The 18,995-nt window shown below is 42.6% G+C and overlaps 2 protein-coding genes and 1 long non-coding RNA gene across 4 annotated transcripts in view; 2 read left to right on the forward strand and 1 right to left on the reverse strand.

Moving 5' to 3' along the window:
* Positions 1–10,366, reverse strand: part of LOC106809936 — a 29,213-nt gene extending 18,847 nt beyond the window's left edge. The window contains exon 1 of one of the 2 annotated variants that reach the window (XM_014813176.1): positions 10,227–10,366. The gene's annotated coding sequence lies outside the window, so the exon portion shown is untranslated. The remainder of the gene's footprint in view (positions 1–10,226) is intronic. The other variant, XM_014813177.1, reaches the window with a different exon arrangement.
* Positions 10,367–11,893: 1,527 nt separating this feature from the next.
* Positions 11,894–13,636, forward strand: LOC106809931. The gene is made up of 2 exons (XM_014813169.1): positions 11,894–12,007; positions 13,070–13,636. The coding sequence occupies exons 1-2, from the start codon at positions 12,005–12,007 to the stop codon at positions 13,634–13,636; spliced, it is 570 nt and encodes a 189-aa protein (XP_014668655.1). The 5' UTR covers positions 11,894–12,004.
* A 2,965-nt stretch (positions 13,637–16,601) lies between these two features.
* On the forward strand, positions 16,602–17,222 carry LOC106809938. Its single transcript, XR_001393931.1, has 2 exons — positions 16,602–16,698; positions 16,974–17,222. It is a non-coding gene; the product is annotated as an uncharacterized LOC106809938 (long non-coding RNA).
* Positions 17,223–18,995: the final 1,773 nt, after the last annotated feature.

Raw genomic sequence — 18,995 nt, forward strand, 5'->3', positions numbered from 1 at the left:
ACTTACCAAGTATGATCAACATAAACCCCCGTGCGATTTATAGCAACACGTGCCCTAGACATTACTTACAAGCCAGGCCGGCCACCTGGCTAGAAGTTAAATCTATAACGCTCTTTGTGTGTGTGTCACGCCGTGTGCGCACCTAACGAACCCGCCTGCACCACCGAGCATGTCGGCGCCGTGCGGTCAACTGCATACTAAATCAATCATTGCGTTCTGTCAGAGGCACTCTTAAATCATGCTTCTGTTCTGTGCCATTCATCCTACGATACTGCTCGAACTCTGGGTACCGCGCTTATCGTAGACGGCAACCAGCGTCCTTTGTGTAGTCGCCATTGTTTAACGCTCTCAATGCGGCGAAGCCGAGCCGCTGATAAACCGAAGGTCTACAGAAATTTCAACGTGTGCCGCTCGCATATACGAAATCGTGCCGCGGAGGACATTTTATAGCTGAATCAAAACGTTAATTGCAATGGAAGAAGAAATGCAATACTTTCGTCAGCCGTAACGCACCAGCTGCAGAAAGTCTACAATATCACGCACGCCACAACGACGTCACGTACAATCTCGCCCAATCGATTAGCCAGATCTGGTAATAATAAACCGCATAGGTACACTATGCCGCTCCTCCAAGGCCGCCCTCGACGTTTTTATTTTCGTCACCTCCGCGGTCTTGCTTATTCGCTCGCGCCTATATTATGCGCTTACATTTCAATCCTTCTTCGGCTTATTTTGAATTATTCCACGACTTCGACTTAACTGTCTAAGATTTAAGAAAAGAAAACAATCGCTAAAATCGTTTTCTAACCTAAATGTCCATTTCTCTTCTCGGGTTGGGTCCAATATCTAATCGAAGCTATTGATCAATTTAATGTTCCCGTAGCGAAAATTTCACGAAAGTATACCATTTGTTATTAATTACGTGTTTTCGACTAAAAATAAGGTATTTATTACTTCCATATTTCGGCACCTACACAAGGGTACACTAGAATGATTTTTAATATGTTCAGTCATAGAATTGCTACATATACAGTCTATAATTCTGAGTACATGCATAGTCCGAAATCTCGGCTCAGGCCATCGCAAAAGCACATTACACTCGCGAACCCCATATAAACTTATGACACATATTAACTAACAATGTACATCCCTTACAGCAATTAAGTACAGAACTGCATTGCGCTGGACCGGTTATTTGCATCTAGTATTAGCCGGGTTGCGCTGAGTTGTTTTAATAAACGCAATGCGTTCTGTAATCTGGATATCTATATCGAAGATTTACCGACGCTAAGGTACAGGCAATCCAAATAAAACAACAGGCTGAGGATTGACAACTGCGTTCGCGACTCACACTGCACACATATCTAGCGCTGCTGCATTCATTTGTTTCATCCACCGTCCCGTCCACCAGCCATCCATTGATGCATCCATCCAAGTGACCATGCCAACCATGCATGCAGCAATGCTAGCTCTAGAACGATATCGCCTTCGCTCTGCACAGTGGTGGCAACAGCGAAGGGGCTATACACGCATGCTAGCATGCATGTCAACCATGCCATCAAGCACGCCATTGCTATCTGATCATTGCACCCATCTATTTCATCCAGCGCACACTCACACACTCACACAGTACAACACAACGACCCACCCAGCCACTCAAACATCAACCGACCCAACACGCCAAACACTAATAAAGCAGAACGAATAATGAAAAATTAATAAGGCGAACCGTCAATAAAAGCAACAATACCTCTATGCACAATATCTACACACACCATACATTTACCAAACGAAAAAGACAAGTAACACTAGAGAGGCAGTTATAAGGATTTATACCTTCTTATGGACCGCGCAGCATCGTCTTAATCCAAATCAATCAACTTCTTGTCAGCCAATTCGTAAAAAAAAACACCATTAAACGTTGTCTAGAATCGAATCGACCAGCTCAACAATGATCTCCTCGTCCGAGCAAAAACAATCGAACGAATCTTCCTTCCTGAAGCAGCAGATGATATGCAGCACACAGCTAGCATAACACGGATATACGTGCAAATTCACCCGAGCCCGCGACTCCTTCATGCACCACTTTGCTCCCCAGGCCCGAACTAACGCAAGTGCAGCAGACAGCACGCGCCATACGCCCTCGATGCGCGAATATGAACCCGTGGATACAAAAAAAAGCCCCTCGTGAAAACCCGGCCAGCACCACCAATGTCCATACACCACCACCACTATTCCAAGGACGGCTGCCCTTCAGGACCCCGTTATAGATTCACACACCTAGCGATAGGAAGGAGCGGCGCGTGACGAGATCGCACGCAAAGTATGCGCATGTATATATATATCAAGAGCGTATAAAGAAGGCGTATAAAGGAGAAAGAGAAAAGAGAAGCGAAAGGAAAAAAGAAGCGTATAAAGAATACCTCTTTATCTGCTCTTGTATATATATATATACTACCAAGAATACTACACCGAGCCCCGAGCTTTCGAGCTTTCACTCGAAAGTCGGAAACTTACAGTATAGTTACAGCCCTATAGACCGAAGGTCCGATAGACCGAAGGCCCAATAGACCGAAGGTTTATTCGAATACGCAGTGCTACACGTCCGGAATCGTTCGCCTAGCCTCCCAGGATACGCATCCGGACATCCACTGATGCCGTATTCGAACGTGAATATGCCGCACATCCACCGATGCCACTATAAATCATATGCCACTATAAACCATATAATTATATGCCCTAACCCCAACTCTAACCCTAACCCTAATACCCCCGTCACACCGGGTGGCGTCCTTACTTGCGCTGCTACGGCGACGGAAAATGGGCCCAGAGCGCGCCAAGGTCGCCATAAGCGTGGTATAAGCCGTGTGAAACGCCAGACATCGTGGTGTGGTCGCCATGGTCGCCAATGATCGCCGAGTCACGGCGTTTGTTTGAGCATTGTTAAAACAAACGCCAAGGTTCGGCGATCTGACCTGCGAACGCGGTGAGAACGCGGTGGGGCGCGACGGTCATGAGACAAGCGTCGTAACATCTCCATAAGCGTAGTACACGCGCAGTACACGCGTGCAAAGACGCTGCGAAAATAGTAACATTTTCAACGGCGAATTCATGATCTGTCTCATCCGATCTGCCGATTTGTTTCATGCCGATCTGTCTCGGCCCACGGCCCGGGCTCGGCCTCTGGTAGCTTGTTTCTTCGGCATCGTGTTTCTACTCAGCAAACGCACAACTATACAGTTAAAATTTCCGAAAATCTGATCCAGCTTATATAGTCGCCGTGGAGAACGTGGTAGAAACGCCGTGAGTCGCCGTGCAGTCGCGATACACGTAGAGACGCTCGGTGTAAGAACCCATGAGCGTGGTGAGAGCGCCGCGGAAACGCCGGTGATCGCCGTTGCCAAGCCCATAGATCTCAATAGAAACGCCAAAAGCGCGGAGAGGTCGTGGCGGGCGCGCCGTGAGAACCGTATGATCGCACAGGTCGCGGTAAGAGCGCGGTTTTTTTCAAGTTTGTAATTTGTTGGGACTTTTTCTCTCGCGTTGTGTTCGCGTTTGCCGGCGACCTTGTACATTTTCTGGTCGCCGTACGGTCGCGGATGGTCGCCGTCCGGTGTGACGGGGGTATAACTGTAACCCTAACCCTAACTGTAACCCTAACCCTTTGCAATATTCGGTCTATCGAACCTTCGGTCTATCGGACCTTCGGTCTATCGGACCTTCGGTCTATCGAACCTTCGGTCTAACGGACCTTCGGTATATCGGACCTTCGGTCTATCGGACCTTCGGTCTATCGAACCTTCGGTCTAACGGACCTTCGGTATATCGGACCTTCGGTCTATCGGACCTTCGGTCTATAGGGCTGCCCCCACCTAGATAACTTAACTATATTGTGTACGATATACGTTGCACATGCACAAAGCATACGATGTGATTTTTTGGTGAATAGACCAATGCTTTAGCATCGCACACGTTTTAATTTGAAATGATCCCTAATGGAACTCATCTATCATACCAGTGGAATCGTGAGATCGTCCATAACAGGAAATATTATTATCAGCCGACCAACCAATTCATACCACAATATTGATCTGTTGGCGAACAACTGCTAGGCACACAGGTAGTTGGGCCGTTTCAATAATAAAATGATTGCAAATAAACAAATATTGTATTTACCTCCAAAGTCTCAATGTAGATGTACCTTCTATAACATAAATATTCCACGTAAATGTCGTTAAAATGCTCCTCCCAACACGAAATCTCACCACACGCACGCCACTGCGCACCAACTCACAGAAAAATACACGGTAACACAGAAACACACAGATGATAACATTTACGTGGAATTATTAGCATATAGAGAGTACATAATATGATAATATATAGATTATGACTTTGATAGTAAATACGATATGTTTAGTTACTATCATTTAATTATTGAATCCGCCCAAGTGCCCGTGGATAGGCACATTGAGCAATATATAACAGAAGTTCCATTAGTACATACATGCAGCTCAGTGGCTAGACAGTCTCTGAGCCATAGATAGTGCTTCACCACGCTAATCACGCGTTCGATTGTGACGTGCTGTGATTGGACAGTGACGCGAAGAATCTCTACGAATAATCTTTGCGCGAACAAACGCAGGATTATTTTTTATCTTTCTCGCCGTAAAACCCCAGGGGCGTAGCCAGTATGTAGCACTGTAGGCCCGGGCCTACACTTTTTTTGGCCAAGTTATCTTTTTTTTTTAAACACCCATAATTCAAATCCATAAGCTTGCTGGACGAGTTTAAGAGTCTAGAAAGGAAAAACTATTGAAATGAACGTAGCAAGAATATGGCTAAATTAGGTGACCTATTCTTCTGTCATCTAGGCTGTCATTTCTATCGCGTGCCGTTTCATTCAACACTCTACCCGCCGAAAAAGACTATAGGATCCGATCTTGTCAGTTTTTTAACAGTTTAACTCGTTCGTAACCCTATTTTAACTCGTTTGTTTTTTGGGTTTAAACGTAATATTGAATGAAGTGTCTCAAGTTAGCAAGAGGCCAGGGAACCAGAATGAACACTCGGGAAGGGCCGTTTCCGGCCATCTGGAGGGTTTGTAAAACCAAAAATTTCCTTGTACGCTCCGCGCCAACCCATGGTGGCGCTCCGCTCAGATATTCGTGCCTACAACTTTGAAAATCCTGGCTACGCCCCTGAACCCCAATCTTTATCTTTGTTTGTCGACGCACAGAAAATTTGTTCACTGTGCAACGCCCACGCACAATTTCTCGACGGAAATCTTGCTCTCTTAGGACATAAATCGGCACTCGTACATTTATTGGCTTTTCCCACTTTTTAAATGATATCGCTGTGATATAAACGATAAGTTTTTAAAGCTTGACGCTACAATACTTAAAAAGAAACGTCGTGGCTCGTACACGTACTTGGCGTTCCGCGTACGAAATAAAATGCTTGGTATAAATAATCAAATTCCATTAAAGTTCACTGCTGTAAAAAAAGTTTTTTTTAAAAATGTATTCGCTCGGGGTGTACATTTTTACCGCAGAGCTGGGCCATGCCCATGCTAAGCGCAACCGCCTCGTGAACCGAGCCTTGCCCTTCCTATCGGCTCGGCTTCACGTGGGTTTCCCGTGCCCTAGCTGCCTCTGCATGCGCGGCTACGAAAAGATGTAGGGCAACGCATCCTCAAGTAGCGATGTTTTTAGAGATGGGTCACACTCCCCACTCGTCGTTCCAGCGTTTGTCTCATGCCAACTGCAGTACAGACGCGAGGTTAACGCATGTGTATGGGTGTTGTGTTTCCAACGATGGAAACGTGATGGCTGCATGCGCAATAATATGATGTAAATATTGTATTATGTTATTCATTTGTTGAACTACATGCATGATTGGTTATATACGAGTACACTCACATTTATATATTGCTCGCTGCTCTTAATTATATAGTTCCGCGAATAGTCAATATAGTGTATGCTCAGGAATGCTCTATACAATAATATCAGGAGTAAGATCATATAGGTTATATATTAGTATAGGATATATTAATATTAATATTAATATAATATTAATATAAATAATATAAATTATATTAATATATTAATATAGGATCCTATATTATCTTACTCCTGATAATATTACAATTTATTAGCTATTGTAAAGATTGATGTAAACAAGCAGGAATGTCAGAAGAAGGATGCGAAGCAGAAGGAATGACGCAAGATGCACGTATCCAGCTGGGAAGAGCATGAGGGAAATAAACAGGAGAAGCATAGAGCATTTTCACCTAGCTCTTCACTCACTACTTTTCTGGCTTCCCCCTTCTAAATCTCCCCCTCCTCTTATCGCCCACTCTCTCTATTTGCGCATTCTCCAAAATAGCATTTCGTTGCCTGACATTTGTCTCGAACTCGACTGAAAAACATCTCGATGCGTTTTTTGTATAGACATATTATACAGTACACTGAGTACAGTAACCGTCACTTGCAATAGCTACACTGCGGTTAGGCGTGACGTCACCGCGTGCGTATAACGGCCACTCACGCGAAACATCCGGTGGCCTTTCGTTAGCAGGTGGTCGTTCTATAGAGGTAACCACTAACATACATTGAACTGTACCGCACTCCGTATCTCTGCGTACGGAGTGCATAGGTCGCGATGCAGCGGCCATACGAGTGAATGGCGTACTCCAGTTTCTATTACACAATAATTAATAGCGTGTAAATCAATATTCAAACCATTTAAATGTCCAGAACGTGTATTTCGCGCAGCTTTAAAGACGTAGGCCAACTGTACCGAACACGCACAACTACCACACCCACTCAGAATCAGGAACAGCTGACGATAGGCAGGCCAATAACCCACAGCCCCACCATAACAAAGGCAAACAGCTGAGACCAGCAAGCACGGCTGCTAGCTACTCTCTGTGTTCGTGTACCACCGTATAAAAACTCACTCCTCTACCGCACGGTGACAGACAAAGGCTGTTGCTGGGTAAATTTGATAGCCAATAAAACAATTTTTAACACTAGCAGGCAAAATAATAATAAAATAAGCAGCGCAATGCAGTTGTACTTAATTGCTGTGAAGGGATGTACATGTTAGTTATATGTGTATAAGTTTTATATAGGGTTCGATGTATGTGCTTTTGCGATGCTGAGCGAGATTCGACTATGCATGTACTCAGATTATAGATGTATATGTAAGCACATTCTATGACTGAACATATTAAAAATCATTTCATGTACCCATTGTGTAGGTGCGGGAATACTAGGAAGTAATAAAATACCATTATTTTTAGTCTGAAAAACACGTAAAATAAACTACAAAATGGTATACTCTTGTGAAATTTCGCTACGGGAACATTAATTGATCATAGCATTCGTATAGATATTGGACAAACGAGAGAGAAATGGACACATTAGATTTAGAACAGATTTAGCGATTTTTTCTTTTCTAAATCTAAAGTATCAGCAAATATAAGAGAAGGCATAAAGACAATTGGGAGGAAGGAAAGGAGGAGGGGAAAAAGTGGGAGAAGCTAGGGGAGTAGAACCTGGTGAGAGAAGCTAGGGGAGTAGAAGCCTGGTGAAAAAAAGGAGGGGAATGGTATTAAGAGGAGTTCCTCCTGGCATGATACTTACTGTGCACATAACAACGATAGTAAATATTGATTATGACTATATATTATTATTATTATCATTATCATTGTTATTCTTGATGATATGGATGTGTACGTTTTCAGAATGACATGTATATATTTTCCAGGAGGACATAAGAACCCTTTGTCTCTTATGTCCTCCTGTCTATAGTAGGTGTGAGGCTGTGAGCAATCTTGAACCTAATAACTGCCCCTAGTAGACGAAAGCAAGCATGTGTGAAATGCACGAAGCAAGCATACGGATCATAAATTCTACTACATAAATGTACTTTCCACAATAAAACATGACTGCACACACGCATATATGTAGATAACGTGAACGAGTGCCACGTTCTGCAAAATAGTAGTTTGCGTCTACATATACAGATCTACTACATAAATGTACTAATACTACGTACAATAAAACACGATCGCCTGCACACAGGCATGTTTCGTAGATAACGTGAAGAAGTTTAACGTGAACGAGTGCCACGTTCTGCAAAATAGTAGCTTGCGCAGAGCATATATGTAAATCAACCTCGATTTGATTTTGTAATATGCTCTGGTTTGCGACTACATATAGACCAGAACATATAGAACTTTTGTTTTGCACTGTGGAAGAATGAAATGTGCTGGAAGGATGGAGGGGGAATATGGGCACTGAGGAATAGATATATGAACATATATATATAGAAATAAAGGAAAAATCCGACACAGAACAATTATAAAGTAACCCCATTACTGGTGACTATCTAAATAAGTTACGTCGTAGAATTGCAACTGTTACTGAAAAAGTATTGATCCACAGATCACAGGTAGTGAAATAGATCGCAGTGTTTAGCTAAAACCCATGTTTAGCTAAAAACCAATTCTGCATATAATACGTTATTTAAAAATAAAAGAAACCCTTTTCTAATTTATCCCAGGCGTTTATGGCTAGCATACCGATGAATTCCTCTATAATAGAGCCACTCTATCAGAGTGCAATTGCTTTGCATGGCATGCTGTTATTGCCATAGGAACACAGAAAATGAACCCTGGAATTCTTTCTGGGGGAGAAACATGGATTTAACCTTAGTAAATTATATGCTAAACTCCTGAGTCCTTATTATGAATAGTCACGAAGCTTACTATACTCAACTAATATACTCATAAACTCACCGTATAACAAGATGCTGGAAAATAGGTTTAGATGATTCTAGTTGGGGAAGTAATTATATGCATGTGACAGTTGCTGGATCTATTTTGAGATGGGATACAGAAAAAAACTAATTGATGGTCCATGTACCCTCTTTACCGAGTTAAAAAAGTTCCATCCCTTCACTTACGATGACTTTAATTTCTCATAATTTGTTAAGCTAGCGCTACACACACATATATGTGAAGGAGATGATTATGGTAATACTTTATTACTATAGATATATTACATACTATAGCTATACTCTATATAGCTAGCAGTCTACCATGAGTATCTGCAAGGGCGTAGCTATAGGCGGGTACTCTCTCAGAAGCATAACCATTATAAACAAACAAGGCAGGGCAATGTATATATAATTTAAGATGCCTCGACATTACGCAGGCAGTCACTGAGGCTCATAGGGTCTATGTCCCCCAGGGTACTGCCGGAACGTACCCTGGTAACTATTTGATATGGTTAGGGTTAGAGTTAGGGTTAGGGTTAGGTTTAGGGTTAAGGTTAGGGTTAGGGATAGGGTTAGGGATAGGGTTAGGGTTAGGGAGTAGGCGTAGGCGACTCCCTAGACTCGTTAGTGGAGTAGGCAAGGTACGGTCCGGCATATTAGATAGTACCAGGGTACGTTCCGGCAGTACCCTGGGGGACATAGACCCTCTCAGCGTCACTGAGGCACGAAGGGTCGTTGTCGTATCAGGTACTACATATATTATATGTACCCGAGGTAGTTTTAGGTTGTTTAGTATTATGTTTATATTTTTATATGAGGTATGTTTAGGGTTAGGGTACACTTCTGTAGTACAAGTCTGGTACACTTTGTGTTTACATATTATCAGGAGTAAGATAATATAGACTCCTGATATTATATGTACCTCGGGTACATATATGTAATACCTGATACGACAACGACCCCTTCAGCGTCACTGAGTCAGGGACACAGCTGAAGAAATTTAGATTTGCAAGTCCGAAATATTTAGGAAAACCTAGCTCAAGATACAAGCATGTGACCCAACAGAGCAGGTAGTAGTAACCCTACTCTCCTGGCCGGGTTACGTTACTGTACTAGGGCTGGGATTAATAACCATATGGCATATTTAAAATAGATTCACTTTGACGAGTTCTGGTGCATACCTTTATGTCACCTTTATTTCACGAAAATTCATATAAACAAATGAAGCATTATCAATGTAAACGTACTCAACTATATCAACATAACATTATAATTTACGTGTATCTTCAGCAGAAAAATTACAAAGAAAAGCACGAAAATTAGAAACTACGTACAGTGTGCAGCTAGCTAATTAGCTATATGTATCGTAGGCCTATAGTTACCAACAGACGAGACGTGTAGCTTCATTACACGTATTTTTAATAGTTTAACTAGCTCACCTTGACTAAGAAAATAGTGATGACTTCATGGTTTTGCTATTTTTACAAATGCTTTCTTACTCTAGCAGGAAATCGTATTTCTTCATCAGTTCAGGAAGAATCAAATATCATCTGGAGAGACGCGATGACATCACTAAGGAAAGCAGCTGTTTCATGTCACGTGATGAGAATAGGCATTTACTATTTATTTGATAGGGGTGATACAGATAGTGATTTAAAAACGCCCACACCAACTTATTAGATGTTTTTGCGAGTAACGCATAACAGATAACTTAATTATTCAACATATTATACTTATTTAGTTTTTACAATTGTATACAATTGTATACATTAGTTATTATTACATATATTTCGTTGCTCTTCCGTCTTCGTGTGTTTATCTGAGGAATAGTTCAATAGAGGATTCGACTGTATAAATATAATATTTGCCTGCAATATAATATTAATATTTTTCAATGACTTTACAATTTTCGAATTCTATTATATCAAGTTATTATGCTATATTGGTTATAAGCTAGAATTAGTTAAATGTATTAAAATATCCATGCGTGTGTAGAGTGTCACTGCCACTGTCACTGTATTATTTTGGTTGCATGCATGCATTGCACATGTCGTCTGCTTTGACGAAGGAAAATCAAATGGCAATATTCTGTACTTTATATCTGAAACAGCTTTTATATACATCCCATACTAAATGTGAAAACGGTTAACAAAACTCCTAAAACTATGAGTAGGGTCAATAATTATCACTAAAAAACAGATAACACAACAAAACCAAGACCGCGCAACAGGTACTTTTAAAACAGCAAAATTTGATATTGTGCCGCCGTCTGGTGGCAATGTATGAGTGTCTCGAAATACTAGAACAATGTACTAGCCGTGTCAATGCAATGATCTCGTTATTCTGACTCGAAGCTACCCACTTTATATCTAAATACAATTGTTAAAAGTATGGACACACAATAGCTTATTATTATACATAAAATAAACACATAAAACACATGCACACACAAATGCACAAAATTAATGATACCATACCACTGTGCCCATACTGATCTCGTGCTGCCACCTGACGGCAATTTAGGTGTTTAGAAATAATGTATGACTATGATCAGGAGTAGATAATAGGGATTATTACCCATTATCTACTCCTGCTATGATATCAGGATCTGTAATTCACGTACTCCTGAAAAAATTGTGTTACAAGAAAAAAAACTATTGTGAAGATATAACGAAGTATAATTTAGCCAATTAAGTACTTGCAAGTTTGAGTAATCCACCATTCCTCCAAACTATCATGGATTACGAAACTGAAAAAATTGACCTCCGAAACTCACCATGTTAACATTATTATTCGTAAATGATTACTGATGAGAATGACAATGTTATTAGAAACTTTAATCATGCCATGATGACATCCATGCATTATTACAAAGTGGGTCATCTGAATGACTTATATTTGTTGTCACGTAAAATACGTTTCGACTTATTTATATTTCATTGACATGCATGCGCCCCCCCCACACACATACATATATATATTTATATATACTGGTATATCGGCTATGTCGGCATTCCACGTACTAACCAATGAGATCAGTCACGTGACAAATACACAGACATGATTCACAGGTCGAAGTACGAGGTAGTGGGATTATGCTGACTAGAGCTGTTGGATAAGCTAGGCGGAAAAGCATACCGGGCGCCTGGCACACGTGTGACGTTCCTCGGGTGGTTGACGGAAACAGGAATATTGGAATTTCGTCAACGAAGTAGTAATGGTAAGCTGTGAGTGGAAACGGCGTACACATAATCAGAACATTTGATCTTCTCGCATCGGTCGCGCACGAGTCTGATTACACAATTCCTGAAAATGCTTTCAACCAGCGCCGATTGTGTATTTACACGTTATGTGCATGTTAGGGGCGTAGTATTATGCTCGAATTACTTTACAATACTCGTACTCTTACGCCGCTATTATGTAGCCTTTTTTGCGTCATTTTATTCTATACCGAACGAAATGCGGTCGCGATGGCATAGACAACAACATTCGCAAAGAAACGTGTTAAAAATTACTTTTTATATTGCCATGTTTATTTCTGCAATCTATGTCTCGCTGTTATGATAAAATGGCGTATTACACTTGCTTACTGTTACTTGTTCTACATTGTAGCTTGATGGTATTCACATGAGGTAGTGCAGTGTGTCTGTGTCCCGTAGAAACGATAAACCTGACTATCAGACATGTTTATTTGCTTGTCAGAGTGTAAAAAGTTAAAGTCATAAATGTCACTATCAGCAGGAGGTGTCTTGTAAATGGAGTCCAAGCAGCAATATTTATTGCCACGTTACGTTCATTTTACGCCATTAAGGTGGGAATTTATGGTAAACAGAAACGTTCCGTGTAGACGGGGCACAATCTATAGCATTCTTCAGTCCACTTTACTTTCGTTTTGAGTTCAAAAACAAAAATTTATTGCAAACAAAAACATTGCCTGCATACAGAGTGAAAGCTATCGTATTTTCACTTCCCTATATACGTCGTTTTTAAGGCCAGAAACACGGTGATTCGTCGTAAACTAAAACGTAAACAAGCGATATCATATTTTCCTTTTTCCCATTACTTTTGTTTTTTAGACCAGAAAGAAGAGAATTTATCGCAAATTAAAACATGCCTTGTGATCGGGCTGCGCGCCATATCGTATTTTCTATTTTCCCCATTACTTTCGTATTTTTAGGCCAGAAAGAAGCAAATGGATCGCAAACTAAAGCGTGCATAGTACACCGGCTGCAAGCCATATATCGTATTTCCCTTTTCTCTCTTCAACTTTCGTTTTTTTCAGGCCAGAAAGACGGGCAGTGTGAACGAGATGTGCGCTAGATTCGAAGCAGAGCAGACACCAGGCGGTCCGCCTGTGTTAAACATCAGACCACCGATCGCACCACGACCGCCGATACCTAAGAAACCTAACCTCGACGGAGTACCGTCGACGCAGGGTGGCGCCACTAACGCGCCCCCTCCGGTGCAAAGCAGGGAACGGAGTCAGTCTGAACGTGCATCCGTGCCGAGCGAGTTAACGATGGCCGACGCGCTGGACAAAAACCGCGCCGCGATACGCTCCGTCGTCGCGGGAATGAGAGATAGAGCAGCGACAACAGGCGAATACTCGACTGAACGCGTCGAACAGGGCCGTACCGCGGCGGCCAACGGCGGCGCACGCGCGCAAGAGCTGTCGCCGACCACAGCCGTCGACGTCCGATCTTTGCCGAAAGTGCTTCCATCGCTGGAGAGCGGGAGAAAGAGTTACCGTCCGGCGGTATTGGCGCCTAGTCCCGGATCTCCGCCAAGGAAGCCTAAACGTCCAGCGAATGTCGACCTCACGCCGTATGAAAGTCGTGAGTTCACCTAGCTCTATATTCTACGTCACGAGCTACCCCCCTAACCGATTTCCGTCAAATTTCGGGTTTTAGATGAGCTTGATTCACAGCAGCCATATTTACTACCAATGGGAAAGGTAATAAATAATAATTAAAATATAATAAATAATGTTATCCGGCTTCATACGTGTACAGTAGTCTTTTAATAAGAATCAAACGAGAGGATTGCGATGAATTGTTAAAAAAAGACATCGTTTAGTTTTATTGAACTTCTCTACGCCGCAAAATAATTAATTTCTGAGGAATTTGGGGTTTTAGGTAAACAAATTTGGTGAAGAATTTCAATAACAATGGGAAAGGCACCAGTACTGCTATCCGGCACTAAGCCCGGTAAATTCCATCATGAGCAATCACAATAGAACTTTATGACGAAAAAATAAAGATAGAGTACAGATTGGCGGCGTAATCGATTTGCGTACAACTGTGCGTGCAGATAGTGTCATGTATGTTGACTATAGAACATACACACACACATGCACACACACACACACACACACACACACACACACACACACACACACACACACACACACGCGCGTGCCGCGCGCCGCGCACACCACACACCCGCAACACACACACACCACACATCACCCCACACACACACACACACAACACACACACCACATGACACAGCAGGGGGCACGCCGCAGGAAGACACAGACCACGCGTCAGAACCGTTATCACCTCATAATACGGCGTCACGGCCGCCGTGGCTATCCTGCGAAATTGCAATCCGCGCTACGCTATATATACTCTTCCTACATAGGGTGGCGTATATGCAACGACAAATAATGTTTCTCAGATCTTGTCTGTATCAGTTGTTGAGATTGACACACAGACTGTATGAAAGGCTTTTTCTTTCTCAGAAATATTTCCTGTTGTGACATGCACAATCACAATACGCGATAGAACATAACATTATCTGGATTGCGAGTTAGTACGGAACAACATATATATAGATACAAAACTACCCGGTTGTGTCCGAGTGTGGCGTGGATGTGCCTGCGGTGTGTCATTCGTGTTTGTTACACGCGACGTTCGTGTGTGCGTGCAAACGCGTTCTCGCACTAAGGTAATGGGAACCGTCATGTTTTTATGGCACATGAAACATTTGGCAGCAACAATAAACGGCGCCTTGCATTCTACAATGGTAGATTATAATCTACAAATGTCAAGCCATCCTCTTTCGCCGTCTCTCCTGCTACTCTCCATTAGCACCACAGACGCCTTAATCTTCATTGTGTTCCTCAGCCTGTCGAGAAAAGCTTATGTAGAGTCATCACCTATTAGTAGAATTTTAAACCTCGTCTAATTGGTTGCAGGTGGCGAATTCATTTCGAACCGCAAGGTTTGTAATGCGACCATCCCTCACGCGACAACAATGCGCGCCGCTGCGAAAGCCTTTTCAATGTAGTCGCTGGATCGCATACGAATATAAGATTCTACAATTATTGTAAAGTAGAGGGAAAGAGTGTGGTTAGAGAGCGCTAGCGGAAGACGGGTGAGACGAGAGAGAAGAGAGAGAGAGAGAGACGAGAGAAAGGAGAGAGAGTAGAGAGAGACGTGGGAGAGATGAGAGAAGAGAGAGGGGAAAGAGGTGGAGTCGAGAAAGTGAGGAGTGAGAAAGAGCGGAAAGTGAGAAGAGCGCGACGAGCGCGAAGGCGAAGAAAGAGAGAAGGAGAGCGAGGAGAGACAGAAGACGAGAGAGGGAGAGAGAGAAGAGACGAAGAGTGAGAGAGAGAGAGCAGACGAGGAGGAGAGAGAGACAAAGAGAGAGAACGAGATAGATTATAGGGTTTTAGAGAATACATTAGCATACATGCATTGCAAACGTTGAAGTGAGAATCTGTAATCAGGCAAAATATCTGAAGCTAGAAGGTCTAATTAAATCGAATTTAATTTGATAATTTACTTTCTCATTGATTAATAGATTTTCCACAAATAATAGATGGCGTTGTAGCTATATAATAGCCTCATACTCTTTACTTCGCCGCAATGATTCGCTGCGTTGAGAAAGCCACGAAGATAACAGGAGTGACGAATTCTTCGTTGGCATTCAGACCAGAGATTGACTGCGGAGGAAGAAGAGTTGCTTATAACGACAACCTATCTCTCCGTCCCGCCTAGACTGCCCTCCCGCCACGTTATCTTGGCGCAAGCCGAGTTTGTTGCGGTAAGCGTGTCGCCGGCGCGTCGCCATCTGCAGCAGAATGAACTACAATTTAAAGAGAGCTACTCTAAATTAATTTATTTATTTATTTACCTATTTAATGGTCTATACTCGCGGCGTAAAACGTATGGAGTGGCATAGTTATTGTTTTTTAAACGCGCGTATATTTTATATTGTAATTTCATTTGTGATGCGGCCCTTGCCTATACGTAGCACATTACCATTCATATTACAGTGCAGCTCTAATGGCACATAGTACAGTGACGTATAATACTAGCACTGCTCAGTTATCGAATTATTCGGCCTATAGCATGGCGGGACAACGTCATATTTGCTGTATTTGCCTACATTGCGGCATCCAGTAGAGTCCGTCGCTATTATATTCTATATTCTAGTTATTCCCATTCTCAAGGGGACGTAGCTGAGCGGGGGGCCTGGGGGGGCACGTACCCCCCACAAAAATTTGCTGTGCGCCCCCCAGGTGCCCCCCCACTGAAAATTCGATGCTTGATAAAAAAAATTTGAATTAAAAAATGAGCCGTTTTAGGCAACAGCTATATAATACAATGAAAGAAGCGTTTCGAACCATATCTCAATAAAATTATATATTGTGCCCCCCCCCCACGAAAATGTAAGGCCCCCCCCAGTGCCCCCCCCGCTGAAAAAATCCTAGCTACGCCACTGTCCCTTCTACGCAATATATATATATATATATATATATACATATATATATATAAATGTTATTCGAATCGAATTTCCAGCTGAAGAATACGACTATGAAGAACAAGAATTATATGCGGACATTGATGATTACCCCGATTCACCGTCAAGGATATCATCGTATTCATAACGATCGTTATGGAGGTAATGACTAACATTTACCTGAAGTAGTTTAAACCACCGCCTCCCCTATTTTTCTCAGACAATTAACGAAGCTCAGTGCGGATATATATATATATATATATATATATATATATATCAATCAATTGCACATTCCACCCCATGTGATTACTAACCCGGAGCTATAACAACCGGGAGGTTGAGCCAAATACCGTGTAAAGACGATTTTTTTGCATTATAATGCGGTTACGGATATTTGAAAAACAAACGCGTTCAACTATTTCCGTGTGCAATTCTAGGAAACGAAGTGCTCAATATGGGAATCAACATGGGAAACCCCTCGCATGGCAAAACACGGCCACTATGAGCACAGAGCAAGCGCACTGTAACCGACAGCCTGACTCCATGCAGTAATGGGAACATGAAAGAAAAGAACATGAAGTGTGGTAGTGTCCGCCCACAATGTCACGGAACGCGCACGTCTCTTAAGGGACCCTACTCAACAACGGGAAGACGTAGATGCAGGAGAAGAAGAAGCAGAAGAAAAAGAAGAAGAGGATGAAGAAGAAGAAAAAGAAGAAGAAGGAGGAGGATGAGGAGGAAGAGGAGGAGGAGGAAGAAGAGAAAAAGAAGAAGAATACAGGTATGGCGGAGAAGAAGAAAGAGAAGAAAACCAAGGACTCCGAAGAAAAGGCGAAGATGAAAGAGAAAAAGGAAGATTGAATGTAGCACGTCTGCACATGCGGTTCTGCGCGGCATTGAACGCATAAACATGCTCCGAACTACTACGCGAATGCCACCATTATCTTCTACCGCTGTGTTTGTCCAGCGATCGCAGTTCATAAATACACCGCAATAATCTCAAAGTTCAAACTCGCCATGCTGCGGGTAGCACGTGACCGCGAACTCAAATCGCCAACCATCAACTCAAATCAACAATCGCAACTCGCCAATTAACACGCGTTGTCTCTCAACTCCCGGATCCACTGATATGTTAGCATATGCTCAGAGCTGGAACTCGTGTTCACAACTCGGCTGATACGCCTACATGCACACTCAACTAGCTCCAAGTAAAAATCCTACACCTGTTGGTTAGGCTGAGAGGGTCTATGTCCCCCAGGGTACTGCCGGAACGTACCCTGGGTACGGTCCGGTATACCGAAACGTACCCTAGCTGGTACTATCTAAAATGCCGTGGTTAGCTGACCGGAAAATGACACGGGCTTCTTTGACACAGCACTGCCGTTACGGCGCTAACATGCAATGTACTGCTTAGATACCTAATTAAACCCGAATCCAATATTTAATTCAAGCCTGTTAGGTACCCGTTAACCCCCATCCCATTTCCCGTACCCCACTTACCGTATCCAGTTCACATGTCGCGAGTGACCGCTGCACAGTATAATATATAACGCCCGCCCGTCCGTAAGAATTAACATCAACAAACGTGGGAATGTCCGGAACGGGCTATCGTAATCGCAGCGCACTGATTCGTTAATATTATTACATTGAAAAACGCAAATTAAATAGAATCTAAACCCGTCTCAAGTTCCTTACTTAAGCTGCGCGAACATACTTAAGTTAGTGGCACTCGGTGCAAAACCGTGGAAGGAGAACACGAAGAAATAAACGCGTGTCAAACTATTGATCGTTTATTGCTATAGTTGGTCGCATGATGTGCAGATAGTCTACATACTTACGTTTCTATAGCATGAGCCGCACAGCTTTGCCTCTCCTACTTTCTCAGTTGGCAGTCTCAGTGTAATAGAGGCAATACTCTTCATGACACGATGTATGATTAAGTCTGTGTGATGTAGAACATATCAATTGTTTTTTATTTATCCCGGCGAAAATGTTCACTTGAACACACATACACACGCACGCACGCAGGCACGCACGCACGCAGGCACGCACGTACGCACGCACGCACGCGCGCACGCACGCACGCACGCACGCACGCACGCACGCACGCACGCACACGCCAATAACGAGAGAAGAAAATCTGGTATATAAATGTGCATGCGTGTTATTTTATCGTTCAATGTACTGGTAATATTCTAATCTAATATGTGTGTACTTATGCGTCCTGAGTCTATGTATTTATACCGAGATTTCTGTTCGAACACAGTAAATTGCATATGTTGATGCCACAACATTTTCTCGTTATCTTTTCTTGCTTTCCGGCAGTTTCGCATCTGTTCTATTAAAGCCGCACTATGCGCATCCAAACGCTTATTTCTCCAGTACTAGACTAGCAAATACTTCGTGTCATGCATAATCACACTACCTTATGACAAAATAACCTCTAGTTCTTTCCATTT

Source organism: Priapulus caudatus, unplaced genomic scaffold (genome assembly GCF_000485595.1).
Source record: "Priapulus caudatus unplaced genomic scaffold, Priapulus_caudatus-5.0.1 Scaffold397, whole genome shotgun sequence".
Classification (NCBI taxonomy): domain Eukaryota; kingdom Metazoa; phylum Priapulida; class Priapulimorpha; order Priapulimorphida; family Priapulidae; genus Priapulus; species Priapulus caudatus.